This window comes from Sceloporus undulatus, chromosome 6 (assembly GCF_019175285.1).
Source record: "Sceloporus undulatus isolate JIND9_A2432 ecotype Alabama chromosome 6, SceUnd_v1.1, whole genome shotgun sequence".
In the NCBI taxonomy this organism is placed as follows: Eukaryota; Metazoa; Chordata; class Lepidosauria; order Squamata; family Phrynosomatidae; genus Sceloporus; species Sceloporus undulatus.
In genome coordinates this window covers 48,202,145-48,225,539 of record NC_056527.1, presented here as the reverse complement: position 1 = coordinate 48,225,539, position 23,395 = coordinate 48,202,145, and the positions used below count along the sequence as shown (strand labels likewise).

General features: G+C 38.5%; 1 protein-coding gene across 1 annotated transcript in view; it reads right to left on the bottom strand.

Moving 5' to 3' along the window:
• Nucleotides 1–4,780: 4,780 nt before the first annotated feature.
• The window catches only part of NR1D2 (nuclear receptor subfamily 1 group D member 2), a 33,822-nt gene continuing 15,207 nt past the window's right edge, over nucleotides 4,781–23,395 (bottom strand). Inside the window, exons 4-8 of the mRNA XM_042475277.1 lie at nucleotides 22,739–22,883; nucleotides 20,032–20,675; nucleotides 17,499–17,684; nucleotides 9,094–9,304; nucleotides 4,781–7,741 (exon numbers count right to left, since the gene is read on the bottom strand). Of these exons, the coding sequence (XP_042331211.1) occupies nucleotides 7,545–7,741; nucleotides 9,094–9,304; nucleotides 17,499–17,684; nucleotides 20,032–20,675; nucleotides 22,739–22,883 (1,383 nt within the window). The 3' untranslated portion in view covers nucleotides 4,781–7,544. The remainder of the gene's footprint in view (nucleotides 7,742–9,093; nucleotides 9,305–17,498; nucleotides 17,685–20,031; nucleotides 20,676–22,738; nucleotides 22,884–23,395) is intronic.

Here is a 23,395-nt window from a genome sequence, read left to right as displayed (position 1 = left end):
GTATGGGGCCTAAGTTTCTTTCTCCTTTCCAAATCCTTCCAATCTCTCCTCTTTCATTCATCCTCGTCTTCTCCCTATCTCCCTTCTCAGTTCCTTCCTTACTTCTTTTCATCATCTCTTCAATCCTCATTCAACTTTCTTTCATAACTTTCCCTCCTTAAACATCCTTCTCTCACTCTTATCTACCACCTTTTCCAATTAATTTCTTGCCCTGCTAACAAGAACCCAATTTTCTTGCATGTTATACTTTGGTCCTCTTCATATCATTCATTCCTGGCTTCTTTCCCATCCTCACTGGATTTAGTTTTATTTGGTAATGACCCTCTTGTTTCTATTTCCTACAAATATCTCTATTTCAATGTCAGAGTGAAGAACATTTAAGGAAAAGGAAAGGTTTGCTTCCGATTTGTGCTTCATATGTATATATCTATATATGTCTAAATTTATTCTAATAAATTGTCTACAGCTGCTGCTTATGTGTGATCTCTTAAGCCTATTTTTATATTATACTTGAGATTTTCTAGTAATTTACTATTAGTCCTATAGATAAAATTGTTTTGTTTTTATTGAGATAAATACTAATGGAGATAAAAGAAAAGAAAAAATATACTAGGAAACCTTTGTTTCTGACTAGATTTCTGCAAATGTCTTCAAATCGATTTTTAGCGATAGCTTCTATCCAAATGTATAGCCTCTCCTTTTTAACCTAGACTGTATCTCGGAAGCTAAGTGAGGCTATGTTTCTCCATTCCTTATCCAGACACTCCAGTGTTTTGGCCCATTCTTTTTCTTTCTTATTTGTCATTTTATATCTTAGAAAGTCTGTTAATCCATCCATTTCAATAGTGTCATAAATTTTAATTAACCAATCTTTAATACTCAGAATTCTTTTTGCTTTCCATTTTTGAGCTAATGTTTGCCTTGCAGTTATAATTAGATAAAAAAGGATCTTCCCAAAATCTTTATCCAGTTCCTCTTCCCACATATTTAATAAGAAAGTTTCAGGTTGGAATTGTAGCGTTCCCCAATAATTGAGTTAGTAATACAGTATCATGAATCCGCATCCAGTACTGTCTAACAAATTTACATGTCCAAAGACAATGATAAAGTGTAAAATGTAGGAACATACATTTCCTGATGACGGTGGTCTCTCCAAATTTTAGGAGCTGCAGCTTTCACAGGACCTGTCGTGCCCTGCTTCTACAACATGGACATGGACACTGACTCAGAGCCTGAAGCACTGGACCTGCTGCTGAGTCAAACTAGGAGGAGGTTCCAGAGCCACACATTTCAGAGACAGACCAGAATGCAGTACCAGCTCTGGAAGAGAGTCCTGCCCATTCAGATACAGAAGACAACTTTGACTTGATTCTGAACTCTATTGCCAAACCTGAAGCTTGTGAATGAACTCTGTTTGGGACATGAGGCTTATGTTTACTAAAATAAAATAAGTGAGGAATTGTAAACTCTTCTGTGACTTTGCTTGCTCATTAGCTACCGGTATCTGCTCTTAGCTGTACCTTTGGCTGGTTGCTGAACTGTGTTTGGGGCGGAATAATCTCTGACCATCAATTATAGCTGATAAGCATGAAAGCCCTACACCAAGAAAACCGGCTTTAAAGGCATAAATCATCCAGTTAATGGCTGCAGTCAGTGACTTACAGAGACAGCTGATTGTATATTCTCAACTATAAGTGTCTATTCTCAACTATACACGTGTCAATACAGGGACAGCCAGGCTGTGGAGGAGGAAGTGTGGGCTTTTGCCCCTTAAGCCTTCCCCCCCCCAACCATTGGGGCAACCGGGCTGAGGAAGGGTGGGCACTCGCCTCTTTTCCAGCCCTGCTATCTTCCTAAATTTTACCCTCGACATATCCATGGGTCAGGTCAGAATCCATAATTTTGGTCCTTGACTTATACATGAGGTTGACTTATCCTCGAGTATATATGGGAATCAACTCTAGACAGCATGTGCTCCAGCTCAGAGTAAGATCACTATGGTTGTGCTTGAGACGTTTGGTGGAGGCCCTGCCCAGTTGGCAGTTTTTATTGCTTACAGTTGTAAACCGTAAACACTGTTAGTTCAGTATGAAGTGGTATATAAATGAAGCTGTTTGGGGCTTTTTGTAATCTGTATATACAAATGAGAGCAGAAGACTTTCTTAATGAGTCCACCCAGTTGGCCTTCATGATTAGTTTGCTATCTGGCATGGCTGCTAAATGGACTACTTCATTACAGTATTAGAACACCCATGTGTTAAATAGACTGGAGGATTTCCTACAAGAGTTGAGAACTGTGTGGGGAGACGTAGTGCAAATGGAAATTGCTGGCAGATTTATCAGCTGTATCAGGGGAAAGGGACTGTATAAGTCTAAACCACAGCTTTCCATCTCCCAGCTCAGGATTTGGCTTACAATGTCCTCCCCCTTCAGGATCAATCTAAAGCAGAGCTGGCTCCTGAGATCCTGGATGAACTGTCTTGCAGTCCTCCTGCTATTCTGAAGCTGCTTATTAAGCAGGCCCTTCACATCAATGAATGTCTGGAATCTCATAGACAGGCCCACAGAGGTGCTACTCCTCAGACTCCTGGATCCATCTATGTTCCAGAAAACCACAAGTTTACCTCCTCTTGTGCTATCCCTCCTAAGGAACCCATGCAGCTGGGGGAGCATGACCTTGCCTCACTGCAGCTGAGAAGGAGCACAGAAGGCTTGTGGGATTGTGTTTATATTGCAGGTTGGGGGGCTACTTTGTCAGAGACTTTACCACTGAGAGGGGAGGCCCTTCCCAGCTGGGAAATGGGCTCTCCCAGGTTTAGAAGGGCTCTGCAACCTGGGAGAGGAAGGTGCAAGGGTTCCTACAGAGCCCAAGTGACCTACACACACCTGTTGGTGGCTGCAACAATTTGGGTTGCTGATGCCCAGCCAATACCAGTGCGTGTCATGATTGACTCAAGGGCCGCTAATAATTTTTTGGACTTAGGGTTTTGCCACGATATGTGGATACCTACAAAGATTGGTAAGTCAAGTGTGGAAAAATTATTATTATTATTATTAATTTGAAAATTTTGAATTGCCAAGCATATGCACAGTATTCTTCTGCACGACTTATCCTTTTGGTCTCCTCATTCCCAATCAAGATGCATGGTCTGCAGTGGTTTGTGGTAGAGCACATGTTCTGCATGCAGGAGCAAGGGGTCCCAAATTCATTGTGTGTCATCTTTAGTTTATATGACAACCTATCTAATTAGCCCACTCATTTATACACTCATCTTACATTAATTACTGTATATAATTAAAATCGGGTGGTTGGAAGGAAGAGGAGAACAGTGGGTAAAAAAGAAGAATAGGGAAAGTAGTTAGGAAATAGAGAGGGTAAAGCCAAGAGAGAAAGAAATGGTAAATGGGTTTCAGAGGAATACTTTTTAGTTTATTATTCAGAGCATAGCAATTTATTACCAAGATTACAAATGGATTCATTGCAGGTTTCTCAAGATGAAATAGTCCAGATATAACCAATACAGATGAAGTTACTGAAGAAAATCTCAATGTGCTCTGACTTCCACCAGAAAGACTCTGAACTCTTTCCTTCCATTCAAGTCTATGGAGGGATACCTGGACATTCTTGTTCTTTTGCTAAGCAAACAAATCACTGCCCATCCCCATTCCTTTCCAAGACTTCCATCCCCTGGCCCATTCTTCTATTTTTCATCTTTCCCAAACATAGCTGTTCTTTCACTCTACAAATCCATCTATGTGACCCAGATTCTCTTTACTCTTCACTTTTCATTCCTGTCTTCCCATAGAAAGCAAGATTAGCCTACCTAATAACAAAGGCATGTGAGATGGTTTCCTCCAATTCTAATATTTCTTTTCCTGAGGCAGCAGGTTTTGTTTTTCTAAATTTGATCAAGGAAGAGGCAGCTATGCCGCCGAACAAATTCTAATGACCTAGTTCACTTAAGCATATTTTTACCTTCAGCTTCTGCAAAGTAGAGAAGGTTAGGTGAAATCACAAGGAAAAAATAATAACTTAAGTCCATCAAGAGTTTAATCCCATGCTCTAGGACTTTCACACATTCCTTCCCTAACAGAGGTTTTCTGTAGATCAAGTATTCTGAAGCAATTTACTTTCTGAAGTTGCAAACCCATTTGTCTAGGAATAATGGGGAATTACAGATAAGTAATCTGTACAGGATTGGATTGTGGCTCTTCTGATGTATACGTCCTGAAGAGTGAAGATACACAGGTAGGGTAATATCATTACTGCAGAAGGGAACAATACATGGTTGCCTATCTGATAAGAAAATGAGATGTGCCAAGACTATAAGCTGAGGAAAGCAGGAGCAGTTATTGATGGGTTCTAGCAACCTCTACTGTTCATTTTTTTAAAAACATCTGTGCCTACAGGGTTTTCTTGGCAAGATTTGTTCAGATGGAGTTTGCCTTTGTCTTCCTCTGAGAGTGTGAAGTGCCCAAAGTCCCATTGCCATAGCCATGGCCTGCACTTCAGAGTCGTAATCCAGTGCTCAAACCACTACACCATGCTGGCTCTTGCCCCTGCACCCTTTTATGCCCAGTTTCAAGCAGCATATAGGTGTAAATTATATGATTCACAGAACACACACAAATATCTCCTTGACATTCTCCATAAATAAATGAAAAAGTGTGCATGGGACCCTTCCAAGAGCCAACACAGATTGCTATTTTTACATTCCTCTACTTTGTGTAAAAATCATTCCAGTTTTAGTTTTGCAGAAGAAAAAACAAACAGGCAGTGTCCTTCGCCAGCATAATGCCCATGTTTAATATTTTAAAACATGTAAAACCAGAGTAAAAAAAAACCAGTCTTGTTTACTTTCATACAGTACATTTTCATAATCTCTCAGCAACGTCCCCATCAACAGTGCCCAAAAATTTGGTATGAAATATGTCAGTATTTTTAACAAGTGTATAACCAGCAACACAGTAAAGCAGAGCTCATGACAAATGGCTTCTTGAGATAGAATTCACCAAGGCTTGATCTTGTGTGTTAACTGGCAGTTAGGACCACAGGAAAACATCTCTTTCCAACGTAATGTGCAATGCCTGGGAAGAGCCCATGGTACATTTCTTCTCCACAGCAGCGTTATTTATTTTCTAAAGGTTGATCCTAGCATGAAAAAGAGACTTGGCTTTATGGCTCTTTGTAGTACCTCATCAGTGTAGGAAGGAGTAGGGCTGCTGCAATTCTAATGCTGCCAACATAACAACAATAATGGGCTGTCAAGATTTAAACAGAAAGGTTGTTCTAAAAATTAAGTCAAATCTGGATCTAGAATTTATTTATTTTTAATTTAAAAAGGGAAATTTTCTGCAACATGCAGGAACTTATTTAACCTGAAATTGCATGAATATATACTATACAATATAATTTTCTTTCTATATGCATATATATGGAACTATTATTTTTTGAAAAATAAGCAATACTTTACACAGTACTGGTCATACTTCTCTACAGGCTTAATAATAAATGTTAAGATATTGTATATTTAGGATAGAGGCTTCTATAAGAAGCCTAGAATCAACACTAACATTCTTTTTTGATTTTTAAGAAGTAGATTTGAAATGTTTACCTGTCTTTCAGTAATAAAAATATTTTCATTTATTCTGTATCCTACCAAGTGAGCATTTTTCAAAAGCTAAAGCTTCACTACCAAGCAATTGTTCACCTGAAACTGGAATTGGGAGGGGGATCCATTCATGGAAATAGTAGTGATACATTTCCTTTGACTGCTGGATGTTGGTATAGAATCTCTTTAAAATGAATATAAAATGCCTAGCTGCTAAACTCGGGACATTTTAGTTCTTCACATAAACTTAATGGAAATGTACCTTTAGCAAGAGAGAAAAAAGAAAGAATCAACAATCACCAAAATACCAAGGCTGTAAATAGAAGATTCAGTCTTTTGCTTCAGTTGAGAGAAAATTAACAGAGGGCTGCATCTAGATAGTTTTATTTGAAGCACTGGAATCAAGTTAGTTATAAGTAACTCCTGTTGACTTCACTTGTTCTGCTCAAATATAACTGAATCTGGATCCATCCCTGAGCATTTTTCAATTTCATACAATAAAACATTATGGACAGCTATAATACTCTGGCTTATTTTAAGTGCCATTGTGCATGTGTTTTCTATTGTTGGTATTATATGAATATGTTCTTTTGAGATTACCAAACAGTACAATTCAGATCATATTTGGGAATTTAAAAGTGGCATTTAAAAAAGAGAGAGCATAAAATATATAGAAAAATATATTATCAGTGTAGCGAACCTTTGTTGTGTGCAGCAAAACAATCTGAATAATGCTTTGCTGCACTAACAAAACATATTTGGAAACTGCTTCCCCGACCCCAGCCCCAAACAAAGATTAAGAGGCATTGGCTGTGTGTCTCACAGTTTTGTTTCCAAGTTTCAAGCAGCATATAGGTATAGTGTAAATTATATGATTCACAGAACACACACAAATATGCAATACAGATATTGATACAGTCTTCTTGACATTCTCCAAGAGAACTGCACTGATTAAAGTTTCCTTTCAAACTAAAGTGTCCAGTAGCATTTAAGTGCTTATTAGCGCATAACAATCATATGTGCAATAATTTAAAAAAAAATAATTCCAGTCTAGTATCTTTCTTTCATTTAACTGTTTGATTTGACAGGCTTCCCATTTAACGTCTGATGCTCTAGTAGTTTTTATACTAACTAAATCAGCACAACAGCTTTAACCTAGAATTCTCTGAACAATCTGAACTCTGAAGACATTTGTCCCAAACAGTATGCCACCAAATGCATTATTTGGTTGTTAGAATGGGTTACCTTTTGTTTGGTTAACTTCTTTACAGTTGAAAATATTGTGAAGAAGTTATAGCGCATCATACATTTAGAACTATATACATAAACACAAATATGTACATACAAAATTATTTTATAGAATCATCATTTCTGTTCATATCTGTGTGTGCTTGTATAGAGCAAGCGAACTGGAACACACCAGGATATCCCACGAAGCCTCTTTGATTAAGACCAGTGAAACCATGCGCAGAGGTTCAGAGCTTCCTATCCAAGCAAGATGTGATGCTCAAAAGGTGGACACAGACCAATTAAATCTTTCTTAAGTCACTGTAGTGTCATTTACCTGAAGTTCTGTTTTCTACCATGTGGACATTATGCATTCTTGTTAAGAGCAGAAAAAAACCTAATTTTTTGTTGTAGGGGCACAGATCTTAACAGTCAATATCCATACAATTATGAATATCTTCAGCTTTAGTGCAAAGGGGGCTGTTCAGTATATTCATGAAGAAATCTGTTGCCATGTTGCCATTTGTGGAAAAGTGTTGAATCTGAAGCGTTATTGCATGACAGCAGAACACCTACCCATGACACAGTCAGCAAACTGTCCTTCTCCACAAGAGTTACATACAAACATAAATAAACATTTTAGCACAAAATACACACAGTTAATTAACACTAAGCAAGTCCATTATATAAATAAGAGGTAAAAACCTAAGGGTGAACTTTAAAGGCTAGAAGTTCCTCAGAGTGCATGTTATTTAAGGAGCGTAAGTCCGGCAGTTTTAAAAGTAATTTTGTAAATGTAGAGGCTTCATTTGGATGGTTTTTTGTGATTAAGTTCCTGAGTGCACGGATTAGAGTTTCTTGCAGCACCTCCACCGAGTTGACATTTTCTATTCCTGATCGTTCTAAACAACAAAAGACAGACAAGTACAAAGAAGACTGTTATTATCTTAATACGTCTCAGATTGCAATGATCAAATTTGGTTGTTAATCAAATTATGTGTGTTAGCAGATGAAACTTGAAACTGGAAATATAGCAAAAGAAAAATACAAGTTGAGGCACGTTCAAGTTTTTATATGCTTATGTTCTTAGCTAAGTACTATTCAGCAAAGCACTCTGGCACTCAAATGTAATAAAAAATAATAATCCTAGTATGAACAAAATTATACTCTTTTCTGGAGAAGGAAATATCTGGTCATTGAGCCAATAATTCAGTTGTGGGCTTTCCCAAATTTTTTTTATCAACAAGAAAACATATATATAGGGGGTGAATTTCTGTAGGGAGTCATGTAAAAAAAGAGAGGTATTCTGTGCACCATTTAGAAGTCCAAGCAGTCCTGTGCCTTGCTGACAAGAGGAAAACAGGAAAGGGATCTATCTATTTAATAATAATAATAATAATAATAGTAATACATTATTATTATTTAACTTATAAAGTATATGGTGTAATTTTAGCTCCTAATGTGCAAACTAGTACTGCAGCAACTAAAGTGAACTGTTATAGGTCAGGCTGCCTGACATACAAAGCTGCTACTTCATTGACTATAGTACCAAATAAGAATGCAGAAATGTGAACAACTTTTAAGGTTCACTGGGCATATTTTTATGTTATATACTCCTTTCCCAAAAATTCTCAATGCAGTTTATTATAATCAATAACAATTAGACATGATGTATGTGGTGGGGGGTGAGACAAAAATAATTTCTACAACAGAACAGGCCAAAAAAAAAAGTAAATTATCACTTAAAGGCTGGCAACTCACAGCAGTTGCTAAAACTGATTGAAAAGACAGTGTTAGCTAATTCTGTTTCCTAATATAATGTAGAAAGGAGTTCCAAAATTGTGTAGGTAATCAGCAACTGACAAGCTTCCCTTTAGTGGCTGAAGGAACCTGGTGACATTTATATTATTGGTTTGTTTATAAGGAATGCTTGACAATGCTCTAAAACAGGCCTAAATAGCATATGAAGGAACTACTTGCATAGAAGGAATGGATGTCATCAACAATAATAAAACAGTTTTTAAAATACACAATGTATTCTAAGACACAGTGTAAATTGCAATGTCTGAAGAATTTCAAGTTAAAAAGCAAAACAAAAAAACAAAAAAAAAACCTTCTCTCCAAACCCTTTAGTTAGATTTCTGGTATTTTCCACAAAAGGTGGTGGTGTGTATATGATTTTAATTCAGACAAGTTCTTTTTGAGAGGCAAGGGCATTTTGCTTTTGGGTACAAGCAAAACTTTATTTTCTTACCAGCAGACACAAGGACCACCGCAGTAAACAAGCTCATTTCTTCATCACTAAGGTTCAGGGCATTTAGCTTCTCACTAAACTCAAACATGGAGTTGAGCAGATCACCAGCCCCCATTGAACGCAGATCATCCAAACTGTATTTCTTTCCACTAAGAAAGGTGACAGTACGATCCTTTGCATCAAACAAAGATGCAAACCGAACCATTAAAACCTAGTCAAGAGAAGAGAGCAAATTAACAAAAACCAGTAAGATTTCTATAAAACTAGAGAAATAATGTGTAATTTTGTATACTGATTGTGTCTTAAAAGCTTATACTGTACTACTAGTTTGACAGCTGGTTCAATTACTCTAAGGGAAAAGAAAAATATTTGCTGTCCTTGACCCTGACATTAGCAAAGTGGTGATTTAAAATCCATCCTAGGGAGTTTCACACAGAAACATGTAACTGCAATGGGAAGCCCAGAGCCTAGAAAGAGGAAGAAGTAGCATTAGTAGTTCACAAATTACAATTACCAGAACATCCCAGCCAGCATGAGAGATTTTGAAGGTTGTAGTTTTAAAAATTATGTTTCCAAGCTATGACACTTCCCTTTAGTGGTTCAAAGAACTGGGTTACATTTATATTATTGGTTTGTTTATAAGGAATGTTTGACAATGCTCTAAAACAGGTGCAAACAGAATATGAAGGAACTACTCATAAGTAACATTTGGGGAAAAGGAGATGCCGATTCCCCTATCCACCCCATTTAAATCTATTGTCGACCACTGAGTAGACATCTAGGAACGTGTTGCTGCTTCTGCCCAAAGCATGCAATATTTAAGACACTACACCACTGGACCCAGGACCTCCCATAGCCAAGCTCAGAGAAGAATGTAGTTGAGACTCAGAAGACAGAAGCAAACAGAAACCTACTGCAAAAAACACAAGATATTTACAAGGTGTGCATTGGTAAAAGAATAAAACACCAGGCCTATGAATCTGACACTGAACAGTAGTCAGCCACCAGCCTCCTTTCGACTGTATCTGTATGTTTTCTTTTCTGCTGTCTAGAATGGGACTTCATGATGAGTAACCAATGTCTCTACCTCAGATCATGGGAATAAACCATGTAGAAACAGGTTGAACCCAAACTCAGTACTCATTTAGAGAGGGCTAAAATACAATCCAATGGCTGAATGAGACTAGAAATCCATGTTGCAACATCAGCTTATCACACTCTGCTTTGGATGAGGTGTAAGTATCCAACTCGTAGCATCTAGTAAAACTACATGGATTGCTCCAGGTGACTACTTTACAAACCACACTAAGGGGAAAGTAAATGGAAAATGATGTTGACACAGTTGCAGCTCCCCTATAAATATGTTGATGCTGCAGTGAAGCACATGTTTTCCTGTTACAATAGGTGATGCTTGATCTGGCCATCAAGGGGCTATCAAAACAAAATCCACTTCTGCTTTTTGGATAGTGATCAGCTGGATCAGAGGGGGAAATGTAAACCACAGGCATCAAAGAAAGTGTCCTGCAGGGAAGCTTTGCCAACCTCTGATCTACTTACAGTATCTGGCACACTTGTAGTTGGCTCTTGAAGCAAATATATCTATAACATGGGCAACTGTTAAGCCCAGGCATTGCTGGAGATGTTGGGGCAAGTGCTAAACTTGCATATAACTGAATAGGCTGAAAAGATAGCACATCGGGGTACAGGACTGTGGACTGATTAGGGATAATCTGGTGCAAGTCAAAAATACTTTTTGGACTTGAGATGAGGTTTTTTTTTAAGGACAAAGAGCAGTATCTGGATTGGCTTGACAAAAAAAGAACTGTTTTGAGGGATGAAGGGGTAAGAGTAAGAAGCTTTCTTTCCAGCAAAGCTTCTGTGAACTATATGGCAGGAAATCCCATCATTTTCACTTTGGCAGACATTTTAAACAAATGGTCCACTGCTTCATCCATCTTGGAATTAACTAGGCCTTCTCTTTCAAATGGGAAGTCCTTTAGACTTTTACCTTATACTTTCTAACAATACTATTGTCTTACTGTTATAGAGTCAGACATCAATTTAACACTACAATCAGAGCTGTGATGTGCAGGTTTGAATTACTATGTTGCCAGTCTGTGAGCTTCCTGCTGGAGCAAAATTGCTATGTTGTTTCATCTTGTGGGAAATGGGGGACAGATAACAGCATATTCTCCCAAAGGAACTGATGTGTAGCCTGCCATACAGGTTTGATAATTTGCCATTCTGAGGCTTGGTCAAGAAATCTAGATAACAATCATCCCTATTTGGAAGTGCAGAATATGATATCCTACAACATTTTCATTGGGAGGCTTCACCTATTATTGAATTTGGGGCACAGTGGATAAACAGAGTTGGCTTCTTCCTGCTTCACTTTGTAGAAACTTTCTAGCCTTCTGGGCACATGAGATACCAAACAAGGATTTGTCCAAGATTATTTTACCAAGTCTAACAGAAGTGTGGCATGAATGGTAACCATCAGGTTAAATGATTTCAGCATGTGTAGTACTAACAGCATATGGCACCTAACACAACAGGTGGGAGGAGACAAACACAACAGGTGTCAGGTACAAAGTAAATGGTGATGGAAATTGTGGAGCTGAATAATACATGTGATTTCCCTCATCCAGAGTGTAACACTAACACTCTGGCCTGCTGTACTGTAGAAGACCAATGTAAATTCAAGGCACTGAAGAAAACTGAGTCAAAGCTGTTGCAGAAGCTGTAGTCTTTACCAGTAGCTATCCCCCGGAGGAATGTGTGAAATGGCAGGATTTTGGTGCTAAAGCACCTGGGACTGTCATTTCCAGTGCTGAGAAATGTGACTGTGATCAGACAGGTATAACATTTTTTGATATCTCTCGAATGATATAATTCTCTGAAGGAATAAAAATTAGAAAAATACTATCAAGATTTATATTTCTCTTTTTTTCGCCATTGCAAAACAATATTATATATGATCATGTCAGCTAGGACATGTGTAGCACAGAAATGGAAAGCTAAGGATCTGCCTACAATGGATGAGTGGTTATTAAAAAGTTTAGATAACATAGAATTGGACAAATTAACAAATATGACAGAGAAAAATTCAAACAGACCATTCAATATAGATTGAGAAATCATAGAAAGCTACTGTAAAAACAAATGGTCATAACATGCCAAATGTATCTAAATGCTTGATAACAGCAATCAATAAGATATTAATTGCTAAAGTTGAAAAATACACTAAAAGGGAATTGTTGAAATTACTTTTATTTACTGTCAATACAAGTAGAACTGAGTGGAAGTCAAGTGTCGTAGGATAACTCTTTTCTTTTGGCTGTTAAAAGCAAGAACAAATGTATATGTACTGTATACGTTAATAGATATGGCTTACTTTTTAATGTATGTATGTAATAAACTTCAATAAAAATAATGAAAAAATAAGGCTTAAGTAATGACAAAGTGCTTTAAAAAAGTGCAATGGAACCGCTTGCTTAGGTTTCAGCAAGCTCTTGATAAGGAATAAGCAACAGCAAGCTGTTTTTCAAAAAAAGGTTCAGAATGCTCACTAGCCTTAGCTGATTCTAACCAAGGCAAACAAAACACTGAGCAAGGTGGGACAGAGAGGGAAATCCGGTTTCAGTGTCTTTCCCCACTTTGTGTATGTCAGACCAGAGAGAAGACCTGAACAGATTTCCGTGAGCTCACAAGCCTAAGCTGATTCTACTTCCTTTGTATGCAGTTCACTGTTACTCAGACTGCATCAAGCAGCTTGATGATACGCAAGTTAAGACTCTTTAACCAGCTTGTGGCCATTTGAGCTTGCTGCAGCCCAAGCAAGCAGCTTCAAAATGATTCCACCGAAGATGATGGTGTTTTCTTGGATTACTTGGTAAAGCGATGGGGGTGCCTCTGTTGCTGTTTAGTCTTTGAAGGAAACAGATGCCCCTCATCATCTGCAATGAATTCTGTGTAATTGATTGATGTGGAACGGAGCTCTGAAGTTGCTGATTTTGGTCTTTGAAGACCGTATTCACTGCTTCAAGTTTTCCTTGTCTAGTTGCAAGCCCATAATTATGCACCTCATTCTTTGTACAGTACTTCAAGCTCCAAGTCATTATATCCCTGTTGGAACTTCTGTATTGCCTACTTCACCCTTTGAGGAGGACTCTGAGGAGACAGGAGGTATGAAGGTATCCTTTCCGCCATGGCCTCTGGGCAATCCACCTGCTGTCTTCCAAGAGTTAGTTAACTAATTGAACTGCTGGTTGAATGCCTAGCTGTCTGTGGCCAATCCTGTCAGGAAGGTGTGTGCTGGGTTCATAACCCTTGTCAAAGCAACCAGAAGCATAGTTTACCTACGTGGACAAGACGACCAGAAGAAGGTCTGAGAAGAACTGAGTTGCGTGGCAAATTTCCTCTCACACAGGAATGAATCTCAGTACAGCAAGGTTTCTCTCAAATGAGGGCTCTTTAATCTTTGTTACATAACTATTTACAATGATTACACAGAGTATAAGACATCCATCTTGGATACTCATCAACTAATTACTTTACCAACCAACTGACCATAACAGACACCTCAGAGGCAGTACTCTAACACCAACCATCTCACACTGACTCAGTGAAAGTTGAAAATTGACAGTTGCATCACCATTCCAGGATGCACTGTTTCAAAATTGCAGACACATATAACAGCCACTGGTACTGTAATAAGTTCCACTACAGCTCCACATAGTGGTCACATCCATGTCATTTGATCAGGCCTGTTTACAATATGGTCCTGACAAATCCACCTGCTGTATTTCAAGAGTTAGTTAACTAACTGAATGCCTAGCTGTCTCTTCTTTTTATAAGTTGCCTTTTTCTTTTCCTTAGTTTTTGTTAAAAAGCATCCTTCTCAAGCTGAAAATCCTTGAAAGGAACTACATATATCCAAATGAACTCTGGAAGACATGTGCATGCACCAGTGCTTAAACCACTTCTTGCTACTCCAACTATAACAATTACTTGAGATGTAAAAGAGAATCTTGTGTGGTATCTGCCCTAAAGGAATAAGACTTATGTAACTTGATCAAGGTTCTATATAAGCTTCTAAAATCAAGATTAAAAAAAATCAAAGGAACCTCAGTCCATAAAACAGACACCCAAGCCACTACGAACACAACAGTTCAGATGTGAGGAAAGTGTGACCTGCATGCCACATGTAGTCCCCAAGGCAATTTTTGGTGATCCTATGGCCCAATTTTAAAAAAAAAATTATTGCCTCAAAAATTCCCACACCCTATCCTAGGCATGTGAGGGGAGTTTTGCCATATTTTATTATCCCCAGGAAAGGCTTTTTAAACCAGTAAGAGACCTTTTTATAACAAGAAAAAGTTGACTTCCAGATTAATGCCTGTTGAAAAAAAATGGTCCAGAGAGGGCCAAACATGGCATAATTTCACCCTACATCCCCTAGGAAACTTTTGAGTGGTATATGAGGTGATGTGTGTGTGTGTGTGTGGGGGGGTGTTTAGGGTCCTTTCAGGTTCCATTTGAGTGCCAGTGTGGCCCACTATCTCTTGATAGTTACCGACCCCTGGTGTAGATGACACTCTAGTAAGTAAACCAGAAGCTTTTTCACATGATCAGCCTGCTGTTTCTTGGTTAGGTTCTTTGGTGTCATATCACCATTTGTAGGTGCCAAAACACTAGACGAGGAAGTCATGAAAGCATTGCAAAGGAGTGAGCTCTTCCCTCACCAAAGAATACAACCTTTGAGTGATGCTGTCTCCTTTTTTACCTTGAAGGACAGAAGCTTATTCACTGAATGCTACAGGAAGGGCAGTGTCTTCCCTAGATGTTTTTGACTCCAGAGACATGCTGGCACCATGTACAGAGGCTCCTTTGTGGGTATGCAGTCTCTTGCTGATTCCCTCAGTTTAGAAACAATTAATACCTAAGATTTGGAGTGGCATACTAGAAACAATCTGTCTTACAGGATCACCTCAAATTTGGCTGAGTTGGAACATTCACTCTCTATTTATCTGATCAGTTACTAAAGGAGACTGACTGAACAAAAACAAAGTCTAGAAATTTGTCCATTATAGTAGCTCTAATAGGCACTATAGCTTCCACTTCAGATTTCATCTCTGGTTCATCTGTATTAAAATAGGGTCCATGTGACTGACTTGACAGATGGCTGATTGTTCACTTCTGAGAAATAATATAGGCATCACTAATAGATTTCTCTATTCACCCCAAATAGAATGTTGTTGGGTCAAACAGCATTAAGGCAACTGCTCTGTAACAGTTCTCCAATTGATAGTAAACTTTTTTATTATAGAGTTCTTATTTAGGAATTAGAGCTATGATACTAAAGATGTCAAGTGGAGCTGCAGAGGCAAATTAGATATGATGCAAAAGTACAAGGATATTCAAATGCCAAAAAGGATGGAGAGAGTTCAAAATGGCTATCCAGGATAGTAAAGATGTTAAAATGACTGCCAGCAGCTAAACACAGGAAACTTTATGCCTTCTGTCAGGCCTCAGGGGCATCTCCCTATCGCTCGGTCACTGAGACTTTCACCAGCAATTTATTGTCAGATATACTTTTTCTGTACAGAACTCTTGATGCCACTAACCAGCCCATATTTTTTAAAAAAGAGAGAGGTGCTGGGGGCACAACTTGATGAATGGCACAATAGATATTAAAGTGTGTTTTGGACTAAGTCCAAAATGTTTTATGTTAATCTGTACAGGTAATGTATACCTTTTAACATAGAATTCAAAGATATAGCTATGTTAGTCTGTAGAATCAGTACATAAGAGAGATCTTGTAGCATCTTTTGAGACTAACTGAAAGAAATTGGCAGTATGAGCTTTTGTAGACTTAAGTACCTATAGACTGAAGTCTACGAAAGCTCACACTGCCAATTTCTTTATTGCAGTTAGTTCCAAAGGTGCTAAAAGATCTCTCTACATATCTTTTAACATAGTTTGGGAATTTAACACAGATTTCTAACACCAAGGCAGCTATATAAGGATCTGGTTAAATGCAACCAAAATACACATATTTTATACTGCAGCTATGAGCCAAGATGCAGAACTTTTTATGAATATGTTTGTCAGCTCTCCTAAGCACAGAAGTCTCGTTTTCTATCCAGGTAACGCTGGTGCAGTATATGTAATTTACTAATGGACAAATTAACTCATTTAGAGTTTTGTTGCTGCTCAGCAAACAGGAGTTATGCAACCTAGCTGAACTATTACAAATCACTTAAAAGATCATGCTCCATATTCTACCCACATTTGTTCTAGAGGAAAGGCCATCCTAAAAAAACTAACAGCATGGTCCTATGCATTTTTATTTCTGCAACGTATCACATGAGACTTATCGTTTGCTAAGAGTGTTTAGGACTTCTGCCTAATCATTACTGTAGTGTGATGTGTTACCAGCCAATGCTTAATTTCTAATGTATCAAGTGGGCAGTGGTGTGCGGGAGTGAGGTCCAGTCCGTGGAATGAAGATCTGACAAATGCTCCCCCATAAGTCTTCAATAAATTCACTGAGCAAGGCAACTGTGGTGCTGAGCACTGGAAAGCATTCTAAGCAGACTAGTCTTTTTCCCAGCTTTAAAGCTGGAGAATTAGGTAGGGATCATCTAAACAGTTACATAAAGTTCTCTGGCCACAAGCTAAACCAGAGCACATGTTCATGTCCCATGTGTCCAAGGAGGGAGTAAGCATTGGCCACATTTGCTGAAAAACATCCAGGCAAATTTTAGGCAACAATGTCCCAAAGTACATTCCTTCTTCCTACCTAGCCATTCCCATAGAAAGGGCAGGGGTGGGGCACAGCATTAGCTGACATGGTCTAAAGTCACCAGGGGTTTGTAAGGAACAGGATCCCATAGCACATGTTCCTGGCCACTTGCCAGCCCTTCCATTCAGGAAAGGCTGAATGTAATGAAGGACTGTTGGACTAGGGTGGTTTTAGGAAGGGGCACGCGTGCAACAGTTTATGTTCTTCCCCTTGACCCTTCTCCAAAGGAAAGACTGGTGAAGGGAGTTGGTGGGCAATTACAGCTTTTGATTAAGGTAGACGCCGACTCTCATTTCAGTGCTGCCATTCTGTATAACAATGTAAAATACCTAAGCAAAATTCCTGACACAAAATTCATTATGGAAGTGAATTTCTGCAGATATAACTTTTGCAATACCACCCATACAAATGCAGTAAGTAATGGATGAAATCACCAATATGAGCTCCATTTATTTCATCAGTTATAAATGACTAGGGTATTAGAGAGGAGAAAATTGCTCAAACAATGTAAGTACAAGTTGTATCTAGTATCGTGGTGGATGTTGTATTATACAGAGCATTTGGTAATACAGATGTGTAGTGCATACAAGATATTTACCTCAAAGGTTCCAGCCTTTAGAAGATTCACTTGATCGTGCTGGGAAAGGTCTCGGAAACCTGGAACACGCTTGGCAAACTCCACCACTTCCTTCACTGCTGGTGTAAAGCTCATGGAAAACTCTTCCCAAACTTCATGACCAGACTTATTTGGATCCACAAAAGGAGTCTTGTTCATTGGGCAAACCTAAATAATTGAACACATAGTCTTTAGCATCACATTGCAAAGAAACTGGCTAAATTATCTGTCTCAAAATCTTCATGCAGGCAAGGCAAACAATTAAAACATGAATAATCAATCACTCCTGATTAAACATACCTGGAGACCATACCTTAATACATTAGACTCTAATTAAAAATATTTTTAAAAAATATGAAAGAAATTCAAGCTAATCTTAATTATTTAAAGCTGTTGCATTTATTACTCATAACCTATACATATACTGTAACTTTGGAATAGCTGTTAGAAAACTGCTATAAACCAAATAGTTTAGGAAATGCACACAGATTTCTAAACAAACCCTGTCTGATCTTGGAAAATAAGCAGGGTCAGCTCTGGTTAGTATGTGGATGGGAGACAGCCAACAAATACCAGGTGCTATAGGCTATATTTCAGAGTATGAAACTGGCAAAAATATCTCTGAGTATTCCTTGCCTAAGAAAACCTTATGGAATTCAGGGGGTTGCCTTGATAGGCAACTTGCAGGCACACACATACACGCAAACACACACATTGTACAAAAGTATGACCTTACAACATATGAGAAAGTAATGTAGGACTTAGCTCTCTCTCTTTTATTAGTTTTAGTTACTCTTGTCGTGAGCTGTCTCCAGTTACATTTTTGGAAGGAAGACAGGATATAATAAACAAATTTTGTTGTCCCTTTTACAAGTAAGGCTCAAATTATGTTTCATAATGCTGCATGTATTAGTATAAATTTGATTTATCTTCCTTTTTAATGCACATTAAACATGTGACACACATAACATTATCCAAAAGTGCACTGAAGCACCCTCAATAATCACAGGAAACTTGTTTTAGTGCCATTCCTCATTAACGTTAAAATCTTGCTTTTACTGAGGCTCAATTCATTTGGTAAAATGTAAATTTGAACACTTTTTTAAAAAAATGTAATTGATTTTGAGGCATATAATTTTTGGAGTGACGCTAATGTTTTTGTTTTAATCATTATTATTTCTAAGAAGCACACTGAAGTGTTGAGTGAAATACCATGGACCTGGTTACCATTATTTCATCTGAAACACAGCAGCTGCTCATGCTTTACTGGCACTAATTTCCCTAGCAATTCATACTTTGTTAGATAACAGTTAATTCCTTTTAGCCACCTGATTCCATGGCCGTTTCTTCAAAAGTGGAGATGGGACTTGTAGCACACCAAGTCAGTTTCACACGTTAGTTTTGTTAACTGCGATCATGTTTCAAACAGAAGACACAGGCACACACAACCATGATAACGTCTGAATGACTGTGCAAGGACTAACTTTGCTGTGAGTGTGCAGGCTAAGAAATATAATGCATAAGCACATGTTCAAAGGCTGTCATCACTGCAGTACATGTACAGCACACCTCTGCAGCAACAGCATATATACTTCTCAGGACAGATTGATCTGACTGAACCAGGTTTCAGGAAATATATGGCTCTCCATATGTAGGGAGTGCAAATCCCACTGAATACAGTTGATGGAAGATGCAGACCAACATCTGCAGGACCTCATGTTTCCCACCACTATGCTGAACTATAATTTAGAATTATGAGAATGATCTCAAGACTAGTCTTTGGGATGTTTATCTTGCTGCACTTTGAAGATCAGTCAGTTTGAAAGTTTTTGCTTCTGTTTTATATTAACAGCAGCTTGTCATGGCTTCCAGACCAGGATAAACTGTACTTAATCTTATATATGATAAACTGAAATTAACTGTCTTCAAGCCATGTTTTATGAAGTTGCCTTATTTCAACCAACCATTGACAGTTTGGGGTTTAGATGGCAACTAAACTGGTTCATCTGAAACAGAAGCTTCTAGTTTTTTCCTTGGGGTTTCAGTGATGGAGCACCTAAGCTCATTACCTATCATTTAGTATTATATATAAATGCAACTATTATCCTGTTTAAGAATAAGCCTTCAGAAATATTGGCATACAATTGCATGCGACTTTTAATGTACCTATTACTGGACATTATTTTGATGAGGACTATTCTTCTTCATAGTTATTTTCTAATACAGTCCTAGACCTGTTTTTCACCTGGCTCCCTGAATGCTGTGGGTCTTGCACCTCAGAAATTGCTTCTTCTTCAATGTTGATTCACCTTCCATTAAGCAAACTTTTCACACCCCAAAACCTAATGTACACACTCTCTCTCCCACCCTCGCCTGACATTCATGCTATTTTATTATTATTTTATTCAATCAATTGCCCTAAGGTGCAATTATTTCTGGCTCAGGTCACAGTTTTGAATCTGTCCTTTAGAAAACCAAGCTACCACTGAGCAACAGGAATTAACTGTTACAGTACCAGATGCATTCTGCCTCCAGTGCTGCAGGAGTAGGCATTCACAGATTCATTTGGAGGAAAGCCATTTTCGGGCATCCTGTTGCAACCTTTAAGGAAAAAGCCTTGAGTGAAGTTGACAGAGCTGCTGCTTGTGAAGCAAAGGTTATGCCCATTAGGATAATGCACATTGTTTTGACCTTTGTGCTGTCCATTAAAATGTTGGTCACTCCCACTATTATGGCTGCTGCTTATATCAGGCTCACCACTAGAATTATATTGCTCTGTGTACTTGATTAGCTCCCCATTCTGGGGCTGCACAACACTGGGAGGATTTTCTGGTTGTTCCTGGTTGTACATGAAGGTATCTTTATGAGCCCTGGTCACCATACCAATCACTTCTTCCTTAGCAATGTCAGAGGGGGGAGCAGGAAGAGGTGGAAAAGCGAGGGAAGGAGAAGAGGAGCGAGTGATATTCTCTTTTTCTCGCTGCACTTTGGAGTTTAGCTCTTCCTGAGGCAACAGTAACAGTGGTTCTTGGCTATCTTTTAATGCTTCATTAGGCAAATGATCACTGAATTGAGTGTTCATCATAGTTTTCATGGCACTTTGCATTTCAATCAGCATCCTCTGTTTCTCACGCTTAGGAATCCGGCCAAATCGAACAGCTATGAAAAAGAAAAAGAAGAAGAAATTTCAGCTATATATTATTATGCCAAACTGAGGAATACATGGGATTACAAATAAATGATTTTCTTCCTCTCTCCCTCAAATCATAATTTAAATCAAGAAATATGCTTTAGACAGGAGGTCTGTAAATGAGGGCTGAAAGACTACGAAGGTAGTTCTGTGAGACCAAAGGGATTTACAGTATTTTCTCTCAAAAGATATATCACTACAAAGGCAAACAACAAATTGATTTTAAAATTTGTAAAATTTCAAATGCAATTTGAGAGAAAGTTTGGAAGGAAGAGGATTCAAGTTGTGCATTGTGCTAGAGAAGAGGAATTTATCTGGGCTTGAAAAGATTCCTTATGTGACTTTTTCAGTCCCACAGAAGTATCAAAGATGGCTTGGGATTTTTTGCAACTATTTCCTCATTTGGGGCCCAAATTCTGCAACTTCTGGTAGCAGAGCTGTTGCTATGAACTTCTCTGCTTCCCACTAACACAAGAATTCAAACCAGGAAAGGCTTTGCATGCTCAAACAGAAAAACAAGAATGAAATAGGGAGGAGAACTGGACATAGCAGTGCTATGTAGCAGAAGCCATGGCTATTCACATCATGAAACTTCAATGCGCATGGTGGCCTGGGAGAGACAAATATCCAGGCAATCTGGGAGAAAAATTATGATGATAATTATGATGATAATGAGGCAGATGCATGTTGGACACTAGAGCAGAGGTCCAAAACCTGCAGAAATAATCCAGTTTAAGACCTTTTTAACTGCCAAGCCTCAGCGTTAGGGAATCCTGTTTCCAGAATTTCCTAGCACTGAACCAAGAAAAATAAAGCAGTCTCAAACTGGATTATTTCTGCAGTGTGTTTTGGACCTAAATCTTAACTAGAATATACTTGAGATAAATGGATTTACATAGGTAGTGACTAACAAGTCTTACTTATTTCAATACGCATACTCCAGTTAGGACTAAAATTGTATTACCTCTAAGAGTATACAGTCTCTAATTGCATGACTGATTTCCAAGTGTTTAGCTCTCAAGAGTGACTTAAGAAGTCATTCAAACTCCTTTCCAACCTGATATACTGCAGATGTCCTGTACAACTCCTCCCATCACTTTCCAACCATCAGTCACTGGCTATGCTGGCTAGGGATGATGCAAATTACTGTCCAACCCATCCAGAAGGCACAAGGAAGGGTAGGCTGGCTAGCTGATGATTTACAATGTTCCCTGAAAAGATGCTTATTTTCATGACAATTCTTACTGGCCAGCATCCTATTAGTGATATATGCAGGCCTAAGTCCAACGTATGCTAGTGCATGTTTAGTTTTTGGTAATTGTATTGTCTTCCTCCTGCCGCAACGACCAAAGCCTCCCCTGGACTCACCTTTTAGGTGCTGTAGCTTCCCCCCACAGCGATTCAGTGGTAGGTAGAAAGTGTGATTGGGGAACAGAGAAGGATCTGCCTATGTACCTGTAGCCAGACCCAGAAAGATTACATTATCCATTATGATTTCTGGAGGTTCACTGCAGATGTTGTCATTGGTCTGTGTCTGGCCATGGGGACACAGCTAGATACTTCTCCTATCTCTCCTTCTCCATTCTGTACCAGCAACTGAATGATCAGGAGAACTGTAGCCCATATGGTGGTGCTTAGCAGCTCTGCAGGCTGCTGAGAAGAGAGATGTCACATAGTTCCACCTGTGGCACTTTTACATCACAGGAGCTCTGATATACAGAAGTTTGACCACTCTTTACCTCATCAATGCCAGGATCATTACTAGGCTTCACATATATAACTTCAATATTCCTTATCATAACCTTCTAAAGATGAGCTTGTATTAGTCCCACAATGCACATAAAAAGGAGTGCTGAAAGAACAGCCGTTACTAGTGCACCTCATCAGTTCATGAAGCAAGATTTAAAGCTGCTCATAGATCACATCCCTGACCTCTACTCTACACCAGGGTTTACAAGGGCTTCCTTCTGAATTAGGTATAAAAAGCACAAAATCACCTTTCAGAAGGTCACAGCTCAATACAGAAACATACCGTCTCTTGACATCCCAACCGACAAACATTTTTTGAATCGGCACTGCTGACATCTGTTTCTGTTCATTCTCATTATAGAGCAGTTGTTATTCTTCAGGCACTTCTTGTACTGGATATTTTGCTGAATGCTTCTTCTAAAGAAACCCTGACAAGAGTAAACAAGTATGGTTCAATTCCCCCTTTTTTGGCAGACAGTTTTCAAATACATGCTATCAATATTGCATTTCAGTATTGAAACTCTTCACCTATTTAAAATACATTAATTCATTTTTATTGCAGTAGCTCAAAGCCAACATATATGACTTTTCCTTCTCATCCACTTTGTCATCATTAAAATCAAAAACAATGAAATGTATGGTACTTTAGGCTAAGAGATAATGAACAGCCCAATATTATGCAGTGAGACTAAAGGCTATATGGGAGGTTGAATGTGTATCTCTTCATATCCTAATTCAGCACCAATCAATGTATGACACTGTACTGCAGGATTGAGACATGGGAGATCCAGTTTGAGGCACATACAGAGCTATGAAACCCACTGTCACATTCTCTCATCCAGCTGAACCTCCCTGACTGGGTTGTTGTGAAGATACCATGGGGAGAAGAGCCATATATGCCATCTTGAGTTCACTGAAGGAAAGGCAGGATCACTAGTAT